Source organism: Rhinatrema bivittatum, chromosome 8, assembly GCF_901001135.1.
Source record: "Rhinatrema bivittatum chromosome 8, aRhiBiv1.1, whole genome shotgun sequence".
Lineage (NCBI taxonomy): Eukaryota > Metazoa > Chordata > Amphibia > Gymnophiona > Rhinatrematidae > Rhinatrema > Rhinatrema bivittatum.
Window position 1 is genome coordinate 31,565,317 of NC_042622.1, and position 20,796 is coordinate 31,586,112.

The 20,796-nt window shown below is 47.9% G+C and overlaps 1 protein-coding gene across 7 annotated transcripts in view; it reads right to left on the minus strand.

The window, feature by feature from the left end:
• The window catches only part of CSE1L (chromosome segregation 1 like), a 184,244-nt gene that overhangs the window by 66,208 nt on the left and 97,240 nt on the right, over positions 1 to 20,796 (minus strand). For all 7 annotated transcript variants that reach the window (XM_029612426.1, XM_029612429.1, XM_029612428.1 and 4 more), the window contains one exon: positions 14,479 to 14,540. In XM_029612426.1, coding sequence (XP_029468286.1) covers positions 14,479 to 14,540 — 62 coding nt within the window. The remainder of the gene's footprint in view (positions 1 to 14,478; positions 14,541 to 20,796) is intronic.

The following is a 20,796-nucleotide window of genomic DNA, read 5'->3' on the forward strand; positions in this document are numbered from 1 at the left end:
TACAAAGCCTTATGCACAATACACAAACTAATATACGATAAAGAAGCAGACTGGCTAAATACAGCTCTAAGAGTCCATGTCCCTAAAAGGAACCTTCGTTCAGCTAACAAGGCACTGCTAACAATCCCTACAGTAAAATCAGCAAAACTAACCCAAGTAAGAGAAAGGGCCTTATCACTGGCTGGACCCTTTCTATGGAACACAATGCCCACTGAACTAAGAATACAGAGTGATATAAAATCCTTTTAGAAAACCTTAAAGACATGGCTCTACAAACAAGCCTTTCCAAAAGAAACAGTGGGGTAGAGAGGGAGAGAGAGAATGAAAAAATACAGAAAAGCGCAGCTAAGAATAAATGACATCACAATATTATAAATACATAATGCGGTTAAGAAGTAGACCGAATCATAGTATCTCAAATAACTTTCCTGGATTAAGCCATCACTACCCAAAATTTAATTTTATTAATGATATTGTAACCGTTCTTATTTGGCACCTGTTAGAATGTATGATAACTACCTATATATACCTTATTTTGTGCCTATTTGTAAACCGTTGCGATGGTGCATAACTTAGCGACGGTATAGAAAAGTTTTCAAATAAAATAAATAAATAAATAAAGAAAGAAAGAAAGGAGACCATGATTCAGTTGGCCCTGCTGGCTCACATAACATGGCTACCTAGTTATATGTTTGAATAAGAATGTTCCTTCATTGGAAAAGATAGGTAAAAGTTGTCAGAGCATCTTACTCCTGGGGGAATTCTGTGCAAAAAACTTAAAATCCTGCAAACTTTATATTGATCAAAAATAACAATTTACATGACAGTACGTAATTACATTTTAAATTAATACAGAAAAAGGTTCTTACTTAGAGATGCAGAATTTTTAATATTTTGAGCAGAATTTCCCTAGAAATTCACTGTAAGAGTGTCCCTTCCACTCGCTCTACCTACTCCCCTGGCCACTTTGCACTCTCAGGCCCCAACTCCTCCACCTGCCAGTATCTCTCCCCTCCAACTAATCACCAGTCCCAGAGTTTGACCCCGTTCTCATTTCTGCCCCTCACACAGGCTCCCTCTGTCCCTCCCTCTCTCTAGTACACACACACCCCCTCACTCTCTTGCACATATCCCCTCATAAAGGGTCCCTCTCTCTTGCATACACACCCACATAAGCTCCCTTTTTCTCTCACACAGGCTACCTATGTGACTCTCTCATGCACCCCTTCACACAGGCTCTGTCTCACACATACACAATCCCTTCATACAGGCTAGCATCCTCACATACACCCGATCCATTTTTCATACACATGAGTTCCCAGTCTCACACACATACACACTCCTTCACAATCTCCTCTTATAGGCTCCCTCTCTCTGGCATCCATATTCAAGCATTCCCCACCCCCAGTTTCTCACTTCCCATGCTGTCACCCTCCTGCCCTCTCCCACCCTTCACCTCACACACATTCACTCTCACTGGGGCCTTCATCTTTGCCTCAAGCGGAGCACACTCCGTTCGTGGCACATGGGGGCCTTCATCTTCACCGCGAACAGTATGCCGGGGCCTTCATCTTCGCGTGCTCTGTTCGCGGCATACTGGGGTCTCCTCTGCCATTTTCTGCGCAGAAAATGGCAATTCTGTGCAAATTCTGTGCTCCGCTGTAGGGCAGAATTCCCCCAGGACTAATCTCTTAACACTCAGTTCCAAGAGATTGATCTGAAATTGTCTTTTCACGAACCACCAAGTGCCTTGAGATCAAAAGGGAGTTGTGTGGGCCCACCAACCCTTTGTGGAGGTGTCGGTTGCCAATATTAGTTGGTGAGAACTCAGATTTGGAGAAGCTCCTGCCTAGAGGATGACTGTTTGTAGCCACCAGCATAGATTGTTTCATTTCATGTGAAACTGTCACCCTGGGAGTTGAGTCAACTGGTCCCATTGGGATCGAAAGCCCCACTGTAGAAGTCACATATCAAGGCAGGTTAGTGAAATTATGTGAATCACTGTCACCATATGACCCAGAACAATCACAAACTCTCCGGTCAACACTTGATCTGCATTCAGCAGTCTGAATGCCAGGGTCCTGAGAATGGCGTTTGATCTGACGAGAGAACAGCTCTCCCTTGCAGAGACTCTATCAACACTCCAATGAATTTGATTTTCTGAATCAGATGATTTCTTGAAATGTACCAGGAATCCCAATGACTGTAGGAGTTGAATTGTCTTCTACAGGAAAGTTAATCCAAACTCCTGAGAAGTTGCCATTATAAGCCAGTCTAGGAAAGGGAATAGAGAAATTACTTACCTGATAATTTTGTTTTCCTTAGTGTAGACAGATGGACTCAGGACCAATGGGTATTGTGCTCTTCTGCTAGCAGATGGGAGACTGAGTCACGTTTCAAAGCTGACATCATCCTGGGTTCATATACCCCTGCACTGACCTCACTTCCTCAGTATAGTCTTCGAAAAGCCAATGAGGATATGTTTTTGCTTAAATAACTTGCTTAAACTTGATTAAAACTAGACTGGTTGAACTGATTTCCAAACTGTAAGACAGGGATGTGGAGAACTTGCGCACTCGGAACAGGGTGTCAATCACAGCCTTTGAGTAACCATGCTTCTTCAGGCTAGTCCTCTCAAGGGCCATACCATAAGAGAGAATCAAGACAGATCTTCCTGGAGGATCGGGCTCTGCTGGAGAAAGTCCCTATGTGGAGGTAGGCAAAGAGGGTTCCCCGTAAGTAGTCTTTGCATGTCTGTATTCCATGGTCATCTTGGCCAGTCCGGGACGACTAGTAGAATTAGCCCCCTGTGATGCTCTCTCGCAGATGACCCTGCCCAGTAGTGGCCATGGAGGGAAGGCATACAGAAGGTCTTCCTCTGGCCAGGTCTGGACAAGAGCATCGATTCCCTGGGATTGTGGTTCTCATCTGCGGCTGAAGAACTTGGGAACTTGGAGATTGAGACGGGTTGCCAGTAGATCCATGGCTGGGAGGCCCCAGCGATTTACTATCAGTTGGAAGGCTGTGGTCGACAGCGTCCATTCCCCCATGTCTAGGCTCTCTCTGCTGAAGTAGTCTGCTGAGATGTTGTCTTTTCCCGCGATGTGGGAGGCCGAGATGCCTTGTAGGTTTATCTCCGCCTATGCCATGAGGGGGTCTATTTCCAGAGACATCTGCTGGCTCTTGGTTCCTCCATGGCGGTTGATGTAAGCAACTGTTGTCTCGTTGTCAGACATTATCCTGATTGATTCGCCATGGAGTCTGTGGCTGAATTGCAGGCACACTAGTTTGACTGCTCGTGCTTCCAAGCGGTTTATGTTCCATTCCGCCTCTGTCTTGTTCCATTGTCCCTGGGCTGTCAGTTCCTGACAGTGCACTCCCCACCCTTGCAGGCTCGCATCCATGGTGAGCAATATCTAGTTCGGTGGGGATAGGCTTACTCCTCTGCTTAGGTGGTCTTCCTGTAACCACCACTGGAGTTGGGTCCGAACCTCTGCTGGTAGTTGGAGGTGAATTGAGTAGTCCTGGGACAGTGGGTTCTATCGTGACAGTAGGGAGTGCTGGAGCGGTTGTATATGGGCCCTTGCCCATGGAACGACTTCTAGGATTGATGCCTTGAGGCAGAGGACTTGAAGGTAGTCCCAAACCTTGGGGCGTGCATTGGTCATCAATTGTCGCAATTGTGCCATCAGTTTCCTTCTCCTTGGAGGAGGGAGGAAGACTCTGTTCTGTTTGGTGTTGAACCGGGCTCCCAGGTACTCTAGTGACTTAGATGGCTGTAGACTGCTCTTGTGCGTGTTCATGACCCATCTGACCTCCTGCAGTAGGCTCTTGACTTTGCTCTCCTCCGGAGATTTTGTCCTGATCAGCCAGTTGTCCAGGTAAGGATGTACCAGGACTCCTTCCTTTCTCAGCGCTGCCGCCACGACCACCATAATTTTGGTGAAGGTCCTGGGGGCGGTTGCTAGGCCAAAGGGAAGCACCCAGAACTAGTAATTGTGGCCCGGTATCGCAAAGCACAGAAAGCGCTGGTGATCCTGATGGACTGGGATGTGAAGATAGGTTTCGGAGAGGTCCAGGGAGGTTAGGATCTCTCCCGGTTGTACTGCCATTATAACGGAGCGCAGTTTTTCCATGCGGCAGTGTAGTACCCGCAGATAACGGTTGGCATTCTTGAGATCCAGGATGGGCCGGAATGACCCTTCCTTCTTGGGAAAGATAAAATAGATGGAATAGCTCCCAGTATTTTGCTGGAGCATGGGCACCGGAGTTATTGCCTTCAGACTGAGTAGTCTTGTTAGTGTGGTTTCTACTGCCAGTCTCTTGGAGTGGGAGTGGCAGGGTGATCTCAAATTTGTCTCGAGGGATGCTGCGGAATTCTAGAGAGTACCCTTCTCGAATGATGTTTAGGACCCATTTGTCCGATGTTATCTCGACCCATCTTTGGTAGAAGAGGGTTAGTCGACCCCCTATGTTTCTTTCTGTGGATGGGTCGGCCTCTTCTCATTGTGGGGCACAGCTGGAGCCTACCCCTGGGTCCTGTTCCCCTCTTGGTCTTTCTGCTCCAAAAGGACTAGGACCTTCCGGAGGGGCGAGTTGTCTGAACTGTGTGTTCCTGTAGGGTCTAAAGCTCTGCGATCCTCTGCCCTTGGCTCTTCTAGGGGAGGGACGCCGAGATCTTTTATTCCTATCTTCAAGTAGTCTAGGTATTGGAGATTAGCCCCATTTGTTGGCTAACTTCTCCAATTCACTTCCAAATAAGAGAGATCCTTTAAAAGGCATTCTCGTGAGATTTGCTTTAGAAGTCACATCTGCAGACCAATTTCGTAGCCATAGTTGTCTTCTGGCTGCCACTACCGAGCAACACCCTTGGCTGAGGTGCACACTAGATCTGAGCTTGTATAAGTGAGAAGGACGCTGCAGGTTCCATCAACTCTCCGGTATGCATTCCGGAGGTGTCAGTCAGTCTCTCTCTCTCTCGAGAGGAGCAAACAGGAATGTGCCACCAGTGCACAGCAGGCAGCAATCTGTAGCGTCATTGCTGTTGCGTCAACGGCCTGCTTAAGGATGGATTCCAACCGTCTGACCTGCGTGTCCTTCAGTGCTGCTCTTCCCTCAACGGGAATCGTTCGCTTTGAGACGGCACAGACCATAGCGTCCACCTTAGGGAAACGCAGGCGTTCCTTGGCCGCAGGTTCCAGAGGGTATAGGGCTTCCAATGCCCACCCCCCTTTGTAGCTGGCCTCCGGGGCAATCTATTCCAGGTCAATCAGTTCCTGGATGGCTTCTATCATTGGAAAGTAGCATGAGGCCTTAAAAGGGACACCAAAATGGGGTTCTTCTTTGGTTCCGCCATAGGGTCCCATGCCCGGAATACCCAGCGTCTTTGAGGTCTGGGAAACAAGGGCAGGTAACTTGTCCTTGGGGAAAAAACAAAGCATGGTTCAGTACGGTTCTATCCCTGGGGGGATTTCTCCTTCCTCCAGGGAGTCACTTTCATCATCTGAGGTGTCTGGATCTCTGTTAGGGAAGTTCTTGGTTTAAGCGAGGCATGCCTCACGGCATCCGAATCGGGCCCGGAGGATCTAGAGTTCCCAGTAGGGGTTGAGCCTGGTGCGCAGCTGGGGCTGGTTGCGCCTGAACGAAGGTTTGCAGCCCTTTGAAAAATTCCACCCAGGAGAAGGTCCCTGGGTCCATGTTGATCCCAGGGAGAGGTGGAGTAGGGGCCCCAGAAGTGACCTCCTGAGGGGCAGTCGTGCCAGAGATACATAGCTCCGGGAAGCATTTGTCAGTAGTTCTGGACTCCATGCCGGACAGTAGGGGTCCAGGTTTTGGTTCCCCCTGGGCTTCTTTGCAGTGCTGGCATAGGCAGGACTCCAATTCAGGCTGCGCGGCTCTTATGTGGCAGGCTATGCAAAGGGAGTGTCCCTTGGCCTTTTTGGGCGGCAGTGCCATCGTTTTCCACGAGTTTGTGCACATGGCTGCCCTCAAAAACCAGTTTGTGTGCAAGGTTATGCGCCCGGGTGCGCACGTCTCGGTTTGTGCACGTCAATGTGCGCACAGCTATGCGTGCGACTATATTGGGCTTACGCAAGTTTGGCGTCCGGCCTGCCCTGGGCGTACCGCCAGTCGAGGAGGGAATATGGTGCAGACGACCCCGTTCGCAAGATGGCGCCCCCCGAGGGTCTCCACATGTGTGGACCCTTGCACAGGATCGGGGCCTACCCCAAGCCAGGCTGCTCAACCCAATCTGTGTCCCTTTAAATCTCGCCGGAAGAAACTTCAGTACGGCTATCCGAGCTCTGGATACCGGAGACCTTAACTTAAAGATTTTTACCTTACCTGGTCTCGGTGCTTATCGGTCACGTGCCGGGCAGTCTCCAGCCGAGGGGGGGTGTGTGTGAAGTGGGATACCTTCACCGCCGAGCTCGATTATGCACCCGCTGCCTTTCAGCCACACTGGGGGCTAAGTCCACGCCGGGAACCGGCTACCAGACCAAGGTTCACCTCTGAGGGATCCCGGAAATCACCTCAGGAATTCTCGACTAGGGGAGGGACCCATAGGTTTCACCGCAGGAGAGCGGGGCTCGATCTTCTTAAAGGTAATTTCTTTCTTCTTTGCTGTAATTGTTAATACTATTCTAGTATGTGGTATAGTGTCCGCATCTGCTAGGAGATGGAGAGATACTGAGGAAGTGAGGTCAGTGCAGGGGTATATGTATCCAGGATGACGTCAGCTTTGAAATCTGACTCAGTCTCCCATCTGCTAGCAGAAGAGCACAAAACCCATTGGGTCCTGAGTCCATCTGGCTACACGCTAGGAAAGAGCAGATTCCCTGACACCAAAGATGTGATGCTACTTCAGCTGGGCACTTGGTAAAGACCCTCGGTGCTGCTGATAGACCGAAAGGGTTTACTTGGTACTGACCGAGAGGCAAGGTCACTGCAAAGCGTTGATAGTGCCAGTAGGAGAGATGGATGGGTATATGCGTATAAGCAACCTTCAGACCCAGGGTACATATCCATTCCCTCTCTGAATAAAGGGGAGGAATTCATCTTTAATCTCTCCTGGAGTATATTCTTGCTCAGGCTTCCTACATCAAGAATGGGTCTCAATCCTCTGAATTTCTTGGGGATAGGGAAGTAACAGAAATAGAACCCTTCGGCATGTTGATGGGTGGAACAAATTCTCTCCCCAGCTGATTGAGAAACAACTCCACCTCCAGGTGAGACTGATCTGGATTGAAGGCTGAGCAATGAGAAGTTACAGGAAGCTGGGAGAAATGCAAGCATTAATCAGACTTCACAATCTTAGGACACCAGCAGTCTTTGGTAATCTTGTGTCATTCCTCTAGCTCAAGGATTCTCAAACTGTGGGTCAGGACCCCAAATGATGTCACAAAAACTTTCAGCTAGGGTTACAAATGGCAGCACTCTTCAGGTGTCAGCAGTATTAGTAGTGGAAGGCAGCATGAGACCTGTTAGCATGGAGACATCTGGCCGCAATGGTAATTTGCCTGGTCATGGATCAATCTCAAGTAGCAGTAACATGTCATATCCATCTGTAAAGGAAAATTCTTACTTGTTAATTTTTGTTCCTGTAGTACCACGGGTCAGTCCAGACCATGAGTTGAGCTTCCTTTCCAGTAGGTGGAGACAGACCAAAACTGAAAGGGTATCCTATATGAGGACAGAGCCTACCCTGTAGCCCTTCAGTATAACCATTGTCAAAGCAGAGAAGATAAACACCATGGAACAAGCAAGTAACAGAAGAATAGCCACTGCCATTAGCAATGGTTACATGGAATAGACTTAGTTTTTGGGTACTTGCCAGGTTCTTATGGCCTGGATTGGCCACTGTTGGAAACAGGATGCTGGGCTTGATGGACCCTTGGTCTGACCCAGTATGGCATTTTCTTATGTTCTTATGTTCGAGCAAATAACAGGAGAACTCTGAAAATATTGAACAAGAGAAAAACAGTGGATTAATGAATGAACTCCGTGCATGGACACTCTTGCATGAATGCCCACAATCATCACATGGATGCTTCCGGTGCCTCCAAGAAGGGACACATAGTATACGGATCTACGAGCGGACAGGAAGATAGAAAGGGAAGGGCGTCTGGACTGATCCGTGGTACTACAGGAATGAAAATTAACAGGTAAGAACTAATTTTCCTTTCCCTGTACGTACCCAGATTAGTCCAGACCATGGGATGTACCAAAGCTTCCCTAGACAGGGTGGGACCTTGACAGGCCCACTCGAAGTACCTGCCGCCCAAAAGAACCAAAAACTGGTGCTTGAACATCAAGGCAGTAATGTCGAGCAAACGTATGCAGAGACTTCCAGGTAGCTGCCCTGCATATCTCCTGTAGGGAGACCGACTGACTTTCCCCCCAGGAAGCCGCCTGTGAATGCAAGGAATGGGCCTTGAAGCCCCGGAACCGGGCGTCCCTGACATATGTAAGCAGACGATATCGCTTCCTTCAGCCAGCGAGATATTGTAGTCCTAGAGGCCTGTTTGCCCCGGTTGGGGCCACTCCATAAGACAAAGACGATCCGACACTCGAAAGTCATTTCTTACCTCCAGATTACTAATGAGAATGCGTTTCACATCCAGACGGCATAGGTCATCCCCACCAGGGCTTGCAATGTCCGCAGAAGAGAATGCGGGGAGCTCGACTGACTGACATGAAAAGAAGACACGACCTTCGGTAAGAACGAGGGGACCGTCTTAAGAGAGACCCCGGAATCCGAAAAACGTAATAAAGGCTTGCTGCAAGGCAACGCTTGGATCTCAGACACCCGTCTGGAGGAGCAAATAGAAACCAGAAATACCATCTTGAGCATCAAATCCTTGAGGGTGGAAAGGCAAAGGGGCTCAAAAGGAGCCTGACAGAGCGCCTGAAGGACCAAGTTCAAACTCCACGAGGGACAAGTAGGACGCAACAGTGGCTTCAAATGTTTGACCCCTTTGAGAAAACGGACAATATCCGGGTGAGACGCAACTGCATGGCAGTCAAGGCTTCCCAAAGTGGAACAGAGGGCAGTCACCTGAACACGGAGTTAGCCAAAAGAGAGACCCTTAAGAGAGACCTTGCTGGAGGAACGAGTAAGACTGGGGCTGAACATGTAACGTCTGATTCCACGCAGGCCAGCTCGAAAACCTTCCAGACTCTGACATAGGCAAGAGAAGTAGAAGTTTTGCGGGCCCGCAAAATAGTGGAAAGGACATTCTCAGCATATCCACTCTGCCTTAGCCTTCGCCATTCAAAAGCCAAGCTGCAAGACAGAAGCGATCCGCCTGGTCGAAAAATACAGGACCTTGACTGAGAAGGCATTTAAGATGGCCTAGGCGAAGAGGACCGTCCGACGCCAGGTTGACTAGATCCGCAAACCACGGTCTGCGAGGCCACTCGGGAACTACGAGAATGACCAGGCCTCTGTGAAGCTCTATGCGTCTGAGCACTTTCCCTATGAGGAGCCACGGAGGAAACACATACAGCAGAACGTCGCTCAGCCATGGAAGGGCCAGGGCATCCACCCCTTCCGAGCAGTGTTCCCGCCAGCGGCTGAAGAACCGGGGAGCCTTGGCATTGTTCAGAGTTGCCATCAAGTCCAGGTGCGGGGGACCCCCTCCTGTCGATAATGAGGGACATGGCGTCGGACAGCTCCCACTCGCCTGGGTCCAGGCGCTGAAGACTTAAGAAGTCGGCCTGCAGGTTCTCGTTGCCCGCTATGTGGGAGGCCACGAGGCAGTCCAGGTGCCACACCGCCCACGCAAGAAGGCGACTTGCTTCGAGGGCCACCAGTCGACTCCTGGTGCCCTCTTGGCAATTGATGTACGCCAAGGTGGTAGAATTGTCCAAGAGTACCCGGACCGCCCGTCACCAAAGTAGAGGGAGAAATTCCTTGAGTGCTAGATGAACCACCCGGGTCTCCAGGCGATTGATGTGCCAGCGAGACTGGGCTGGGGACCAGTGCCCCTGAGTGGGCTTAGACTGGCAAACCGCTCCCCAACCGGATAGGCTGGCATCCGTCGAGACTACCATCCACTGCGGGGTCCGAAGGGACATTCCACGGAGGAGGTGCTTGAGAGAAAGTCACCATTGTAATTCGCTGATGGTAGAGTCTGAAAGCGGGAGCTGCATCTGAAACTGCTCAGATACCGGCTGCCAACAAGCCAGCAAGGCTCTCTGTAACGGTCGCATACGTGCAAATGCTCAGGGGACCAGGTCGATCATGGAAACCATGGTCCCCAGGACCTGCAGATAATCCCACACCGTGGGGAGAGGCATGGAGAGGAAGCCCTGGAGCTGATCCATCAACTTGAAAGCTCTCGAGTCCGGTAGAAAGACCTTGCTGACGCGGGTATTGAAGCAAGCCCCCAGGAACTCCAAGACCTGAGACGGATGGAGATTGTTCTTGGAGAAGTTGACTATCCAACGTAGGGACGAGAGGAGAGCGAGTACGCGGTCCACCACCTGGCAGCATAGGGTCTCAGACTTGGCCCAGATTAACCAATCGTCCAAGTACGGGTGGACCAGGACACCATCCTTCCGGAGGGCTGCTGCCACCACCACCACCTTGGTAAACGTGCGTGGTGCCGTGGCAAGACCGAAGGGCAGGCCCTGAACTGGAAGTGCTGACCCAAGATGTGGAACCGGAGGAACCTCTGATGTTTGGGACGGATCGGTATATGCAGAAGGGCCTCCGTCAGATCGAGGGAGGCCAAGAATTCTCTAGGATGTACCGCCGCTATCACCGCCTGAAGGGTTTCCATCCGGAAATGGGGCACTTTGAGGGCCCGGTTGACCCTCTTGAGATCCAGGATGGGACGTAAGGAGGAGTCCTTCGGGACCACGAAGTAGATTATTGGCCGACGCCGTGCTCTGCCACAGGAACCGGGCAGATGGCCCCCAGCCTCTGGAACCTGATAAGAGTCTGGGTTATCGCGGGCTGCCTCCGGTGGCCGCATGGAGAAACCATGTACAAGTCCAGGATGTTGCGAGCAAACTAAAGCATAGCCTTTGTCGATGGTTTCGAGGACCCCCTGGTCCGACGTGATCTTGGCCCATTCCTCCACGAACAGGGACAATTGACCACCTAAGTTGGGAACGGAGGGTTGGGCCGGTGGATTCTCATGGGGAGGCGGGCTTGGGCGCAGGACGGTGGGTAGCGGCATCTCGAAAGGGCCACTGGCCTCGAAAGGACTGGGGCCAAGACTGGGCCCGAGAAGAATTTCCCCTAGGGAAGACGCCCCTTGCTCTTGGGTTATAGCGGCGTTGGCCCCGAAAGCGGGTATGAGTAGGGAAGAAGGATCTAGCCTGTTTCGGGCAGTCCTCAGGCAACTTATGAACCTTGTTCTCCCCCAAGGATTTAATAAGCTGGTCTAGATCTTCACCGAAAAGCAACTTACCCTTAAAGGGGAGAGTTCCCAGCTGTGCCTTAGAAGACGAATCAGCCGACCAGTGTTGGAGCCAGAGGAGCCGTCTGGCCGATACCATCGAAGCCATCTCCTTCACCCAAAACAAGTCGTATAGGGCATCTGCCCCATACGCTATGGCGCCTTCCAACCTGTCAGCCTGCTCTGCCTCTGCAGACGGGAGGTCTTGGGTGCTGAGTAATTGTTGGACCCACCTAAGGCTTGCCCGTTGCATGAGACTGCTGCAGATGGATGCCCAAACACCCAAGGCCAGGATTTCAAAAATGCGCTTGAGATGGAATTCCAGCTTACGATCTTGAACATCCTGCAAGGCCGTAGCCCCCCACGATTGGTATGTGGTATGCTTAGTGACCGCCGTCACAGGAGTCCACCTTAGACATTCTCAATAATTCTAAACACTCCTCTGGGAGGGGATAAAGTTTTACCATGGCCCTTCCGACCCGGCGGCCTGCCATTCCCTGAGAAGCATTAATTTGTGCATGGGATGGAAAGGGAAAGAGCACGGCAGGGCCCTGAGTCCCGCCAGAACTGGGTCAGAGAAGCTGGCATCGCTGCCGAAAACTATTCCACTGAGAGACAGTCAATCCCCAATTCCTGGGAGATGAAGGGGAGGAAGAGGCTCCAATTCCTCCCTGCGGAAGAGACTGAGAACCCAGGGGTGATCCACCTCCGGGGCGGGGGGGGGGGGGGGCAGCCCCCTGAACGACCCGGACCCGGGTCGCCCCCTGCCCGTCAGGAGCCACAGGGGAGAGAGGGACAGAGCCGAGGGACCTTGGCCAGGGGGGGCCGCTTCTTCCTGCAAACTTGCTAAATAGGATTTGAGCAGCAAAAGTACAAAATCAGTGGAAAAATGGTTCCTAACATCCCCGGAGGGGGGGTACCGAAAAAAAAAAAAAAACCAGGTCAGGGGCTTCAGGGAGTTCCGATAAAGAAACCGGAGAAAAACCCAAAATGGCCGCCGATCCTACGGTTTGACGGCCCGGGAACAGCAGGGGAAAACGTTTTGGAACCTCTGAGGAACCTTCCCCCCACCCCTTCCCCGGTAGGCAGCGTGAACAGAGCCCGCAGGCTAAACACATCTGAGATCGTGGCATGGCTGCTGGGAGGGGCAGCACTAAAATAAGCTGAGCTGCCGGTGTTGAAGGAGAGGAGGCACAGAATGAACTGTGCACGCTCCCAATTCTCTCTCTCAAGCAGCAAAAAGTAAGTAGGGAAGGCAGGAGCCTTCTGTTAATCCTGTCAGGGACTCCTCTTGGGTAAAATCCCCTTTTATTTAGTTTTTTTGGTTTATTTTTTTTTCACAATGGTCCCTGTCAGCAGCTACAAAACCATGGATCCCAATGAAGGGAGAGCAGTACAGAAGAGAGGGAGTGAGAGCTGAACAGGGGGAGTGACTGGCACCACCAATTTTCACCCCTGCAGCTGAGGATCACCGGGAAAAGGGAGCCCAGGATATTTATTTATTTTATTTTATTTAACAGTTTTATATACCGACCTTCATAGTAAATAACCATATCGGATCGGTTTACAATAAACAAGAATATAACTGGGGTAGCAATTCAAGTAAACGATAGGTAAACAATAGGTAGGAATGAGTCAAAGTTACAATCAACAGGGTAAGAGAACTTGGAAGCTTGCAGGAAGCTGGAAGGAAGACGAGGCAGGAAATAAATAAATACAAAGTGATACCATAGTGCGTACGGGTTAAAGCTTAATGGTGCTTTAATCTGGAAGAGTCAGAGTCAGAATTATTTGCTAAGCATGTTCGTCCATTTCTGAACACCTCCAGTGTAATCTTTGTTTTTGACAACCACTCACCTTGCCATAGAACTGAGGGATTTTATGACCTTCTTTGACGTACAGCGCCACAGTGTACCACATACACACATAGCTACAATCATCTTTACATCTTTATATAAAACAAGGGGTCAAGCTCCCCTAGGCCCCCCGCAAGAGTGAGAAGACAGGACTGTCTCCTGTACAGGATCCACAGAGTTCACACAAATCCAGGAACAAACTTTTTTTTTTTTTTTTTTTACAACTCAGAAATACTTGCTTGATCCAAACACGATAGACACACAGAAGGAAAAACGCCCAGAAGGGACAAGCAGAAGTTATCAGGGAACCACAGGGTGAGCTGTTCCACCTGCTGGAGACAGACAAATACTGAAGGGCTACAGGGTAGGCTCTGTCCTCATATAGGATACACCCTTTCGGTTTTGGTCTGTTTCCACCCGCTGGAAAGGAGGCTCAACATGGTCTGGACTGATCCGGGTACGTACAGGGAATGACATTTTTTTATTTATTTATTATTTTTTTTTACTGCATATACAGCCCTTGATGCCACATATGAAGGAGCTTCTTGGAGCTGGACATCTTTTGAAGATTTTTTTTTTTAAACTAGCACTGAAAAGTGCTTTCTGGGGGACAGCTGAGGTAGCGAGGCAACTTGAAATTGACACAAATAAATTACAGAGATATAAAAAAGAGTACACGTCCATGCTAAAGCTCACATGAAAGAAAGACTAAGAGAGCTCCCAAAGCAACACCCAAGCAAGAATTATAGTAGAGCAAAAGCTTTATAAGCTGAGAGAGAAGGGTCTATTTGGTGCCTTCCTATGATGTCACCCACATCATGTAATTTCAGCTCTGTTTGTCAATGGAGAAATGCAATTAAAAATAACTAGATTTTTTGATTCAGATTTTAAAAACATTCATACTGGGAGCAACTTTTCAGCTCAACATGGTCATAACACCCTTTGCTATCACTGACTACTTCACATTCTTGCCAACTCAACACCTCCTAGAGGAACAGGCTACTAATCATTCCACATGCTGAAGAGAAATGCTGACAAAGGTACAAGTAAACCTCTGCATTAAATTTTCATAAACATGAAATGCTGTCTCAAAGATATTCCACATAATTCTCTTTTTAATTTTCTCTCTCTAAATGAAAAGAATGGTTTAACAAGCAGAAATAAAAGCTAAGAAAACCAAAGCATTAGCAATAGGGATAAAGAGTGCACTGTACCTGGTTCCTGAATATCATGACATATTTGATGCCATCAGCTTTAAGTACAGGAAATTCATTGACTGAAAAACAAAATTAGGATAGCTCAGTTCCTTGGCATGATTTAATAAGGTGTGAAGCTACCACTGCATTTCAAATTCTTAACAAGTTTACTGCAATGACGACATGCAATCTCGTAAAGCCCAAGAACACTAAGTACAAGCTCTATGAGAACAAAGTAGTGAACCATTAAGATATTGTATTATGCCCTGCAATCTGTGATCTAATGGAATTCACAAGTCCAGGCAGATGGGTTATCACCACCGACCAGAAGATGGAGACAGAGATCAACAAGTTCACTGATATCACTCCATATAGGCATCCGTGCAAACATCAGCCTGCCAGTATTTTCTGTACCAAGCTAACTGTAGATAAGCTGAAAACAACCAGATTACACCAGAGAAATTCATTTTCTTTTTAACCAACAGACCTCAGAAGATCAAGGAAAATGACAAAAAGCATACAGTAACAAGAGAAACACTCACCCGCACAGTGGCTTAACCATTACAAGAAATGAAACAGTAATCAGACATGTAAGTCTGGCAGGACAAAGCAGGTCCTGGTCTGGTCTGACTGTGCTAAAGGAAAGGAAATCAGGTAAGAATTTTACTTTTCGCTTCATCCAGTCAGATCAGTCCAGATGGATGGGATGTACTCTTCTATGCTGTGCTCTGTTTTGCTTGAAGAGCTCTGTATTCTAGCAACAGATGGGTGTGACAAGTGAACAGATGGGGAGAGGCTGGAGAAAGGAGCAGAGGCTCTTCTTCACCATTCACTGCTGCAGTGCTTGCTCCCTGCTCCTGTCCCTTCCTTCCAGTATTCCTGTGCCATCTGGTTGCCGTGGGGACAGGGCAGGGGTTAGAGCAATAAGCAAGAGATTTAAGGTACTGACCAATAGAATCAGAGCATGAGCCCAGGGAGGATTTTGCTGGGGCTTACAGCACAGAAAGAACTTTCCTAAGGAACACTGATTAAGAAGCACTGACCTAAGGCATCAAGAAACCTATATTCCTCCGCACTGGGCTGATTACCAAAAGTGGGTAAGCACACCAGTTGATTCACGTGGAAGGGAAGAAGGGACTGTACAAATTTGAACCACCTCAGTTGAAATCTGCAAAAAAAAAAAAAAAAAATGCTCTTTCCAAGAGAGCACCTGTAATTCTGGAACTCTGCAAGTGGAGCAAATAGCTACAAAAAATAATACTTCAAGCGGCTCAAACGGCATACCTGCCAAAAAAGGGCAAAACGAAATGCAAATCCCAAGAAACTACCGGGACCCGAAGTGGATGGTTAATATGTTTAACAACTCTCAGAAAATGTGAAGACAAGGGTTTACCTAATAAATGACTCCTGTAACACATGAGATCCACCACCTGCACCTTCAAGGAGTGAAGAGCCAAACCTTTGGAGAACCCCTCTTGTAAGAACTCCAGAATTTGTGATACTGACACTATCAAAAGCACACATTCTCCATACACCAACCTTCAAAAATTCTCCACATTCTCACATAAGCCAAAGAGGTGGAAAAATTTTCTAGCCCATAGAAGAGTAGCACTACTGCATGAGAATAACCTTTCTTTATTAATCTGATCCTGTCAAGGACTAGGCCCTAAGACAGAATTGATTCGGATCCTTGTGCAAAACCGGACCCTGCGACAGCAAAGCTGGATTGAGAAGAAAATTAATTGGCCTTCCCTGCAATAATCTCATGTGATCCGTGTACCAGGATGGCCTGGGCCATTCTGGCGCGACCAGAATCAGACCAGACCAGGATGCCCCGGTCTCCTCTGGAGAACCCTGCCTAACATAAGCCAAGGAGAAAATATATATGGAAGTCTGTTCATCGGCCAAGGCTGAACCAGAACAGCAATTCCCAATGAGCGTTTCTCTTTCTTCCTTCTGAAAGTCTGCTGAACCTTTGTGTTCCTTACAGTTGCCATAAGGTCTAGTTTAGGCATACCCCATTTTGACACAATCTGTGAGAATGCCTCCTGGACAGTGTCCACTCTTCTGAAACGACCATATTGAATTAATCTGTACGAGTATTATTCACATCCACGGCTCACATAGTAGGCAACGCCCTTAGATTCACTTCTGCCCAAATCACAAGCAAATTTTTTTCCGACACCTGAGGACTCGATACTCCGCTGCCTTAGCATTGTCAGACTTTATCCTGACCCCTCATTAACAGAACAGAATCTAGGAGAACTAGCCGAGTCACCTTGGCCTTTAACCGATTGATGGAACACTGAGCTTCCTCAGGATTCCACTGACCCTGGTCTGAATGACCCAGATCGTACACTCCCAAGCCTTTTCAATTGGCATCCATCACACAGACACTCAATCCAGATTTTCCAGGTCTATACAACGCTCTTAAGATCACAGGACTCAGCAATCAATGCAGATTTACTCACACCGCTTCCGGTATCGGAAGTTTCATGGAATAGCACTGCGACTGGGGATTCCATCTAGTCAGCAATGCCTTCTGAAGTGGCCACATAGGTGCTCTTGCCCTTGGCATCAAATCCAAGGCTACTGCCATGGAGCCCAGACATTGAAGATAAAACCACACTATTTGACTCTTTGCCGCCAGAAGCGCTTGCACCTGTTGACCTAGTTACTGCATCCTTTCTTCCATTAACTGAACACAACCCATCTTTGTGTCAAAAACAAGCTTCCAGATAATCCAAGGTCTGAGATGGCTGTAGATGGCTTTGGAGAAGTTGACTATCCAGCCCAACTCCTGCAGAGACTAAGCCACCCTCTGGGTGGCCCAAAGACACGCTGAATGAGACTTTGCCCTGATTAACAGGTTGTCCAGATAAAGATGAACAAGATTCCTTCCTTGTGGCAAAGCCACCTCTATCACCACCGTAACTTTGAAAAAGGTAATTAGTGCTGTTGCTAAACAAAATGGCATATGTGCCCTTGCCCGGGGAATTACATCCAATGCGGCAGCCATCAATCCCAAGAACAGTAGATAAGACCAAATTGTCAGGGTTCGGACTCAAGCAATCAACTTTTGGATTTGAGACTCTGGCGGAAATACTCTGCCCTACTTCATTATCGAAGTGAACACAGAGATATTCCAGAGTCTGATATGGCTACAAACAGCTCTTGGCCAGGTTCACCATCTGTAGCCCAAAACGCAAGGCCTAAAACTGGTAATTACAATTCAGAATAGCAAGCCATAAAAAACTGTTGATATTTCTTGAAAATGGGGATATGTAGATATGCCTCCGTCAGATCCAGAGACACGAGGTATTCCCCTTATTGTACTGCCATTATGACAGAACGCACCGTTTCCATTCTGAAATGAGTGACCTGCAAATGACGGACTCCCTTGAGATCCAGGATGGGCTGAAAGGACCCTTCTTTCTTGGGCATGACAAAACAAATGGAATAGCAGGTAGTTCAAGTTACTAGGGCACAACAATAAGCAATCTGCAAATTCATCGCCACTGCCTCAAAGGCTTAATAGCCTCAATCCTTCTATCCCAAGCATCCTTAAGAGCAGCTCCTCCTTCCACCGGGATGATGATTCGTTTAGTGACAGAACACAAAGCATCCACTATCAGGAACCGCAACAGCTCTCTGGCCTGTGGATCCAAGGGGTATAAACTCGCCAAGGCACACCTCTCCTGTAAAGCTCACCTCTGGTGTATTCGATTCAAGGTTAAATCAACTTTTGAATCGCATCCAGGAGGGAAAACAAACATGAAGCCTTGCATAGGGTGACTAATATGGGGTCCTCCTCCTGCATACCCGAAGAGTCGCCCCCAACCACTCTGAAGCTCTTCAAAAGTCTGAGAGATCAGGCTCGGCAACTCATCTTTATGAAAGAAATTGAGAAGATTTCTATGCTGCTCCAAATCTGGAGGAATCTCCCCTTCCTCAATAGAGAAGCCACCATAGTCGTCATCTTGATCCACATCTATTCAAACCTTGTCAGGACGTGCTAGTCTGTGGTATCAGACATGGGAACTCAGACTATGGATGTAAACTAGTAGGTACTGTCGACTCAGATGCATGCCCTTGTAGAAAGGTTTGTAATCCCTGCAAGAATTCCACCCAGGAAAGAGGATGGCTCTATACCAGGCCCCACAGGCCTGAACCTGACACCCTGAAAGCAAGTCTCCCCTGAAGAAGACTCAGCCAGTGGATCAACCGAAGAAGGGGACACCCGTGGCACGTCACCTTCAGTCCTACTTCCTCAGATCGAGATGATGGACCATAGTCTGTAATATCAGCTGGAGGCAAATCCCCACGAGCATCCAGGCAGCGCTGACATAGGCTTGCAGAAAGCTCCAGCTTGCAGCACAAATAGATAAGCGCTTAAACTTCTTTGCCGCAGGTGCCATGGTTAGTATGTGCTCAATACATACGTTTAGCCACGCGCCCAAACTAGGCGCCCAAAAAGTGCATCCAGAAAGGACGCCCAAACTGGACACACAGAATGTGCATCCAGAAAAAATGCTTAGTCGCATGCGCCCAAAAAAGAGATTGATGGAGACGTACAATGAGGCGCGCAGGCGTGCACTGTCAACACAAAAAAAAAAAATGCACTAACCAACCGTTGTGGCCTACCACACACCAAGGAGAAGCCTGAGATCGAGACCTAGCCAAAAGGCTGCTCAACCTGCTGTACTTCCACATCTCATAGAACTCCCCAGAGACATAAGTGGAAGAGCCGAAAGCCAAGGAGGAAGAATCCTCACTAAAGAGGTTTTGGTTTTTTTTTTTTTTATTATTATTATGAAGTAAAATTTTTGAGAGCAGGAACAGGTCCCTGCTACCGGGGAAGAGGGCAAAAGCCTTCATCACCGAGCCCCCCCTCAGGCTGCAACGCTTAAGACCATGCCAACTAAGGCTACTGGACTAAAGGCTCTCTGAGCAGTGCTATATAATAATAGTCTCATCTTCTAGTTATCTTCTTCAATCTTTTTTTTTTTTCTTTTTAAAGCAATTCCCAGTAGGGAACAGAATATTCTGGAGTATTCTGGAGACAAAATACTGGCAGACTGCTGTCAGGATGGAACTATATCAGTTATCTTCTTACTTTATCTCAATCTACTGGCAGAGGTGCATAACCCACTCGGGGGGGGGGGGGGGGGGAATTGGCCTGCCTGAATGCAGAGGACCTGGGAGTTATATTAGACTGATTTGTCTTTCCATGCTCATATCAGGTATTTAATTTGCAATTTGTACTATAAGCTTCAGGTAATCTGTAAATTGAAACCTTCCCCCCCCCCCCCCAATCTGATTTCAGAACTGTTATGCAATCCTTAATTAATCACTAGCCTGCATTATTGCAATTTCATTTGTGTGTTTTACATGCTTTGTACATTAAATCACTACAAATGATCCAAAACTAAGCAGCTCAGCAGCATGTGGCACATTTAATCGGAGAAAGTTCTTTTTCACTCAGTGCACAAAAACTCTGGAATTTGTTACCAGAGGATGTGGTTAGTGCAGTTAGTGTAGCTGTGTTTAAAAAAGGATTGGATAAGTTCTTGGAGGAGAAGTCCATTACCTGCTATTAAGTTGACTTAGAAAATAGCCCCTGCTATTACTAGCAACTGTAGCATGGGATCTTCTTGGTGTTTGGGTAATTGCCAGGTTCTTATGGCTTGGATTGGCCACTGTTGGAAACAGGATGCTGGGCTTGATGGACCCTTGGTCTGACCCAATATGGCATGTTCTTATGTTCCCGGAGCTTTGCATTTTGATCATATCATTCCAGTATTAAATGATGAAATGGTGGATAAAATATAAAAAAACTCACTTTGATTTTTAAAGCTCTAAGTGTAGATAGTCCACCATGTATCAATTCATTATTAAAAATCAATAAACCAGTGCAAGAATTATGCTCTTCTGGTTGATGCTTACTCGATCCATTGGAGAAGTCAGATTAGAAGAGAGACAAAAAAAGAATATTCACAGTAGCTGGTCCCATTATGGGGAATTTATTACCCGACACATTGAGGAAAGAAGATTGAAAACATTCAAAAAACTTTTAAAGGAAAATTAGTTCTTACCTGTTAATTTTCGTTCCTGTAGTACCACGGATCAGTCCAGACTGTGGGTTGAGCCTCCTTTCCAGCAGGTGGAGACAGACTAAAACTGAAAGGATATCCTATATGAGGACAGAGCCTATCCTGTAACCCTTCAGTATAACGAATGTCAAAGCAGAAAATAACAAAACCAGAGTAGGATCAAGCAAGTAACCATAAAGCTCAATGGAGCAGATGTAGAACAATGTAATAGATATGGTATGAC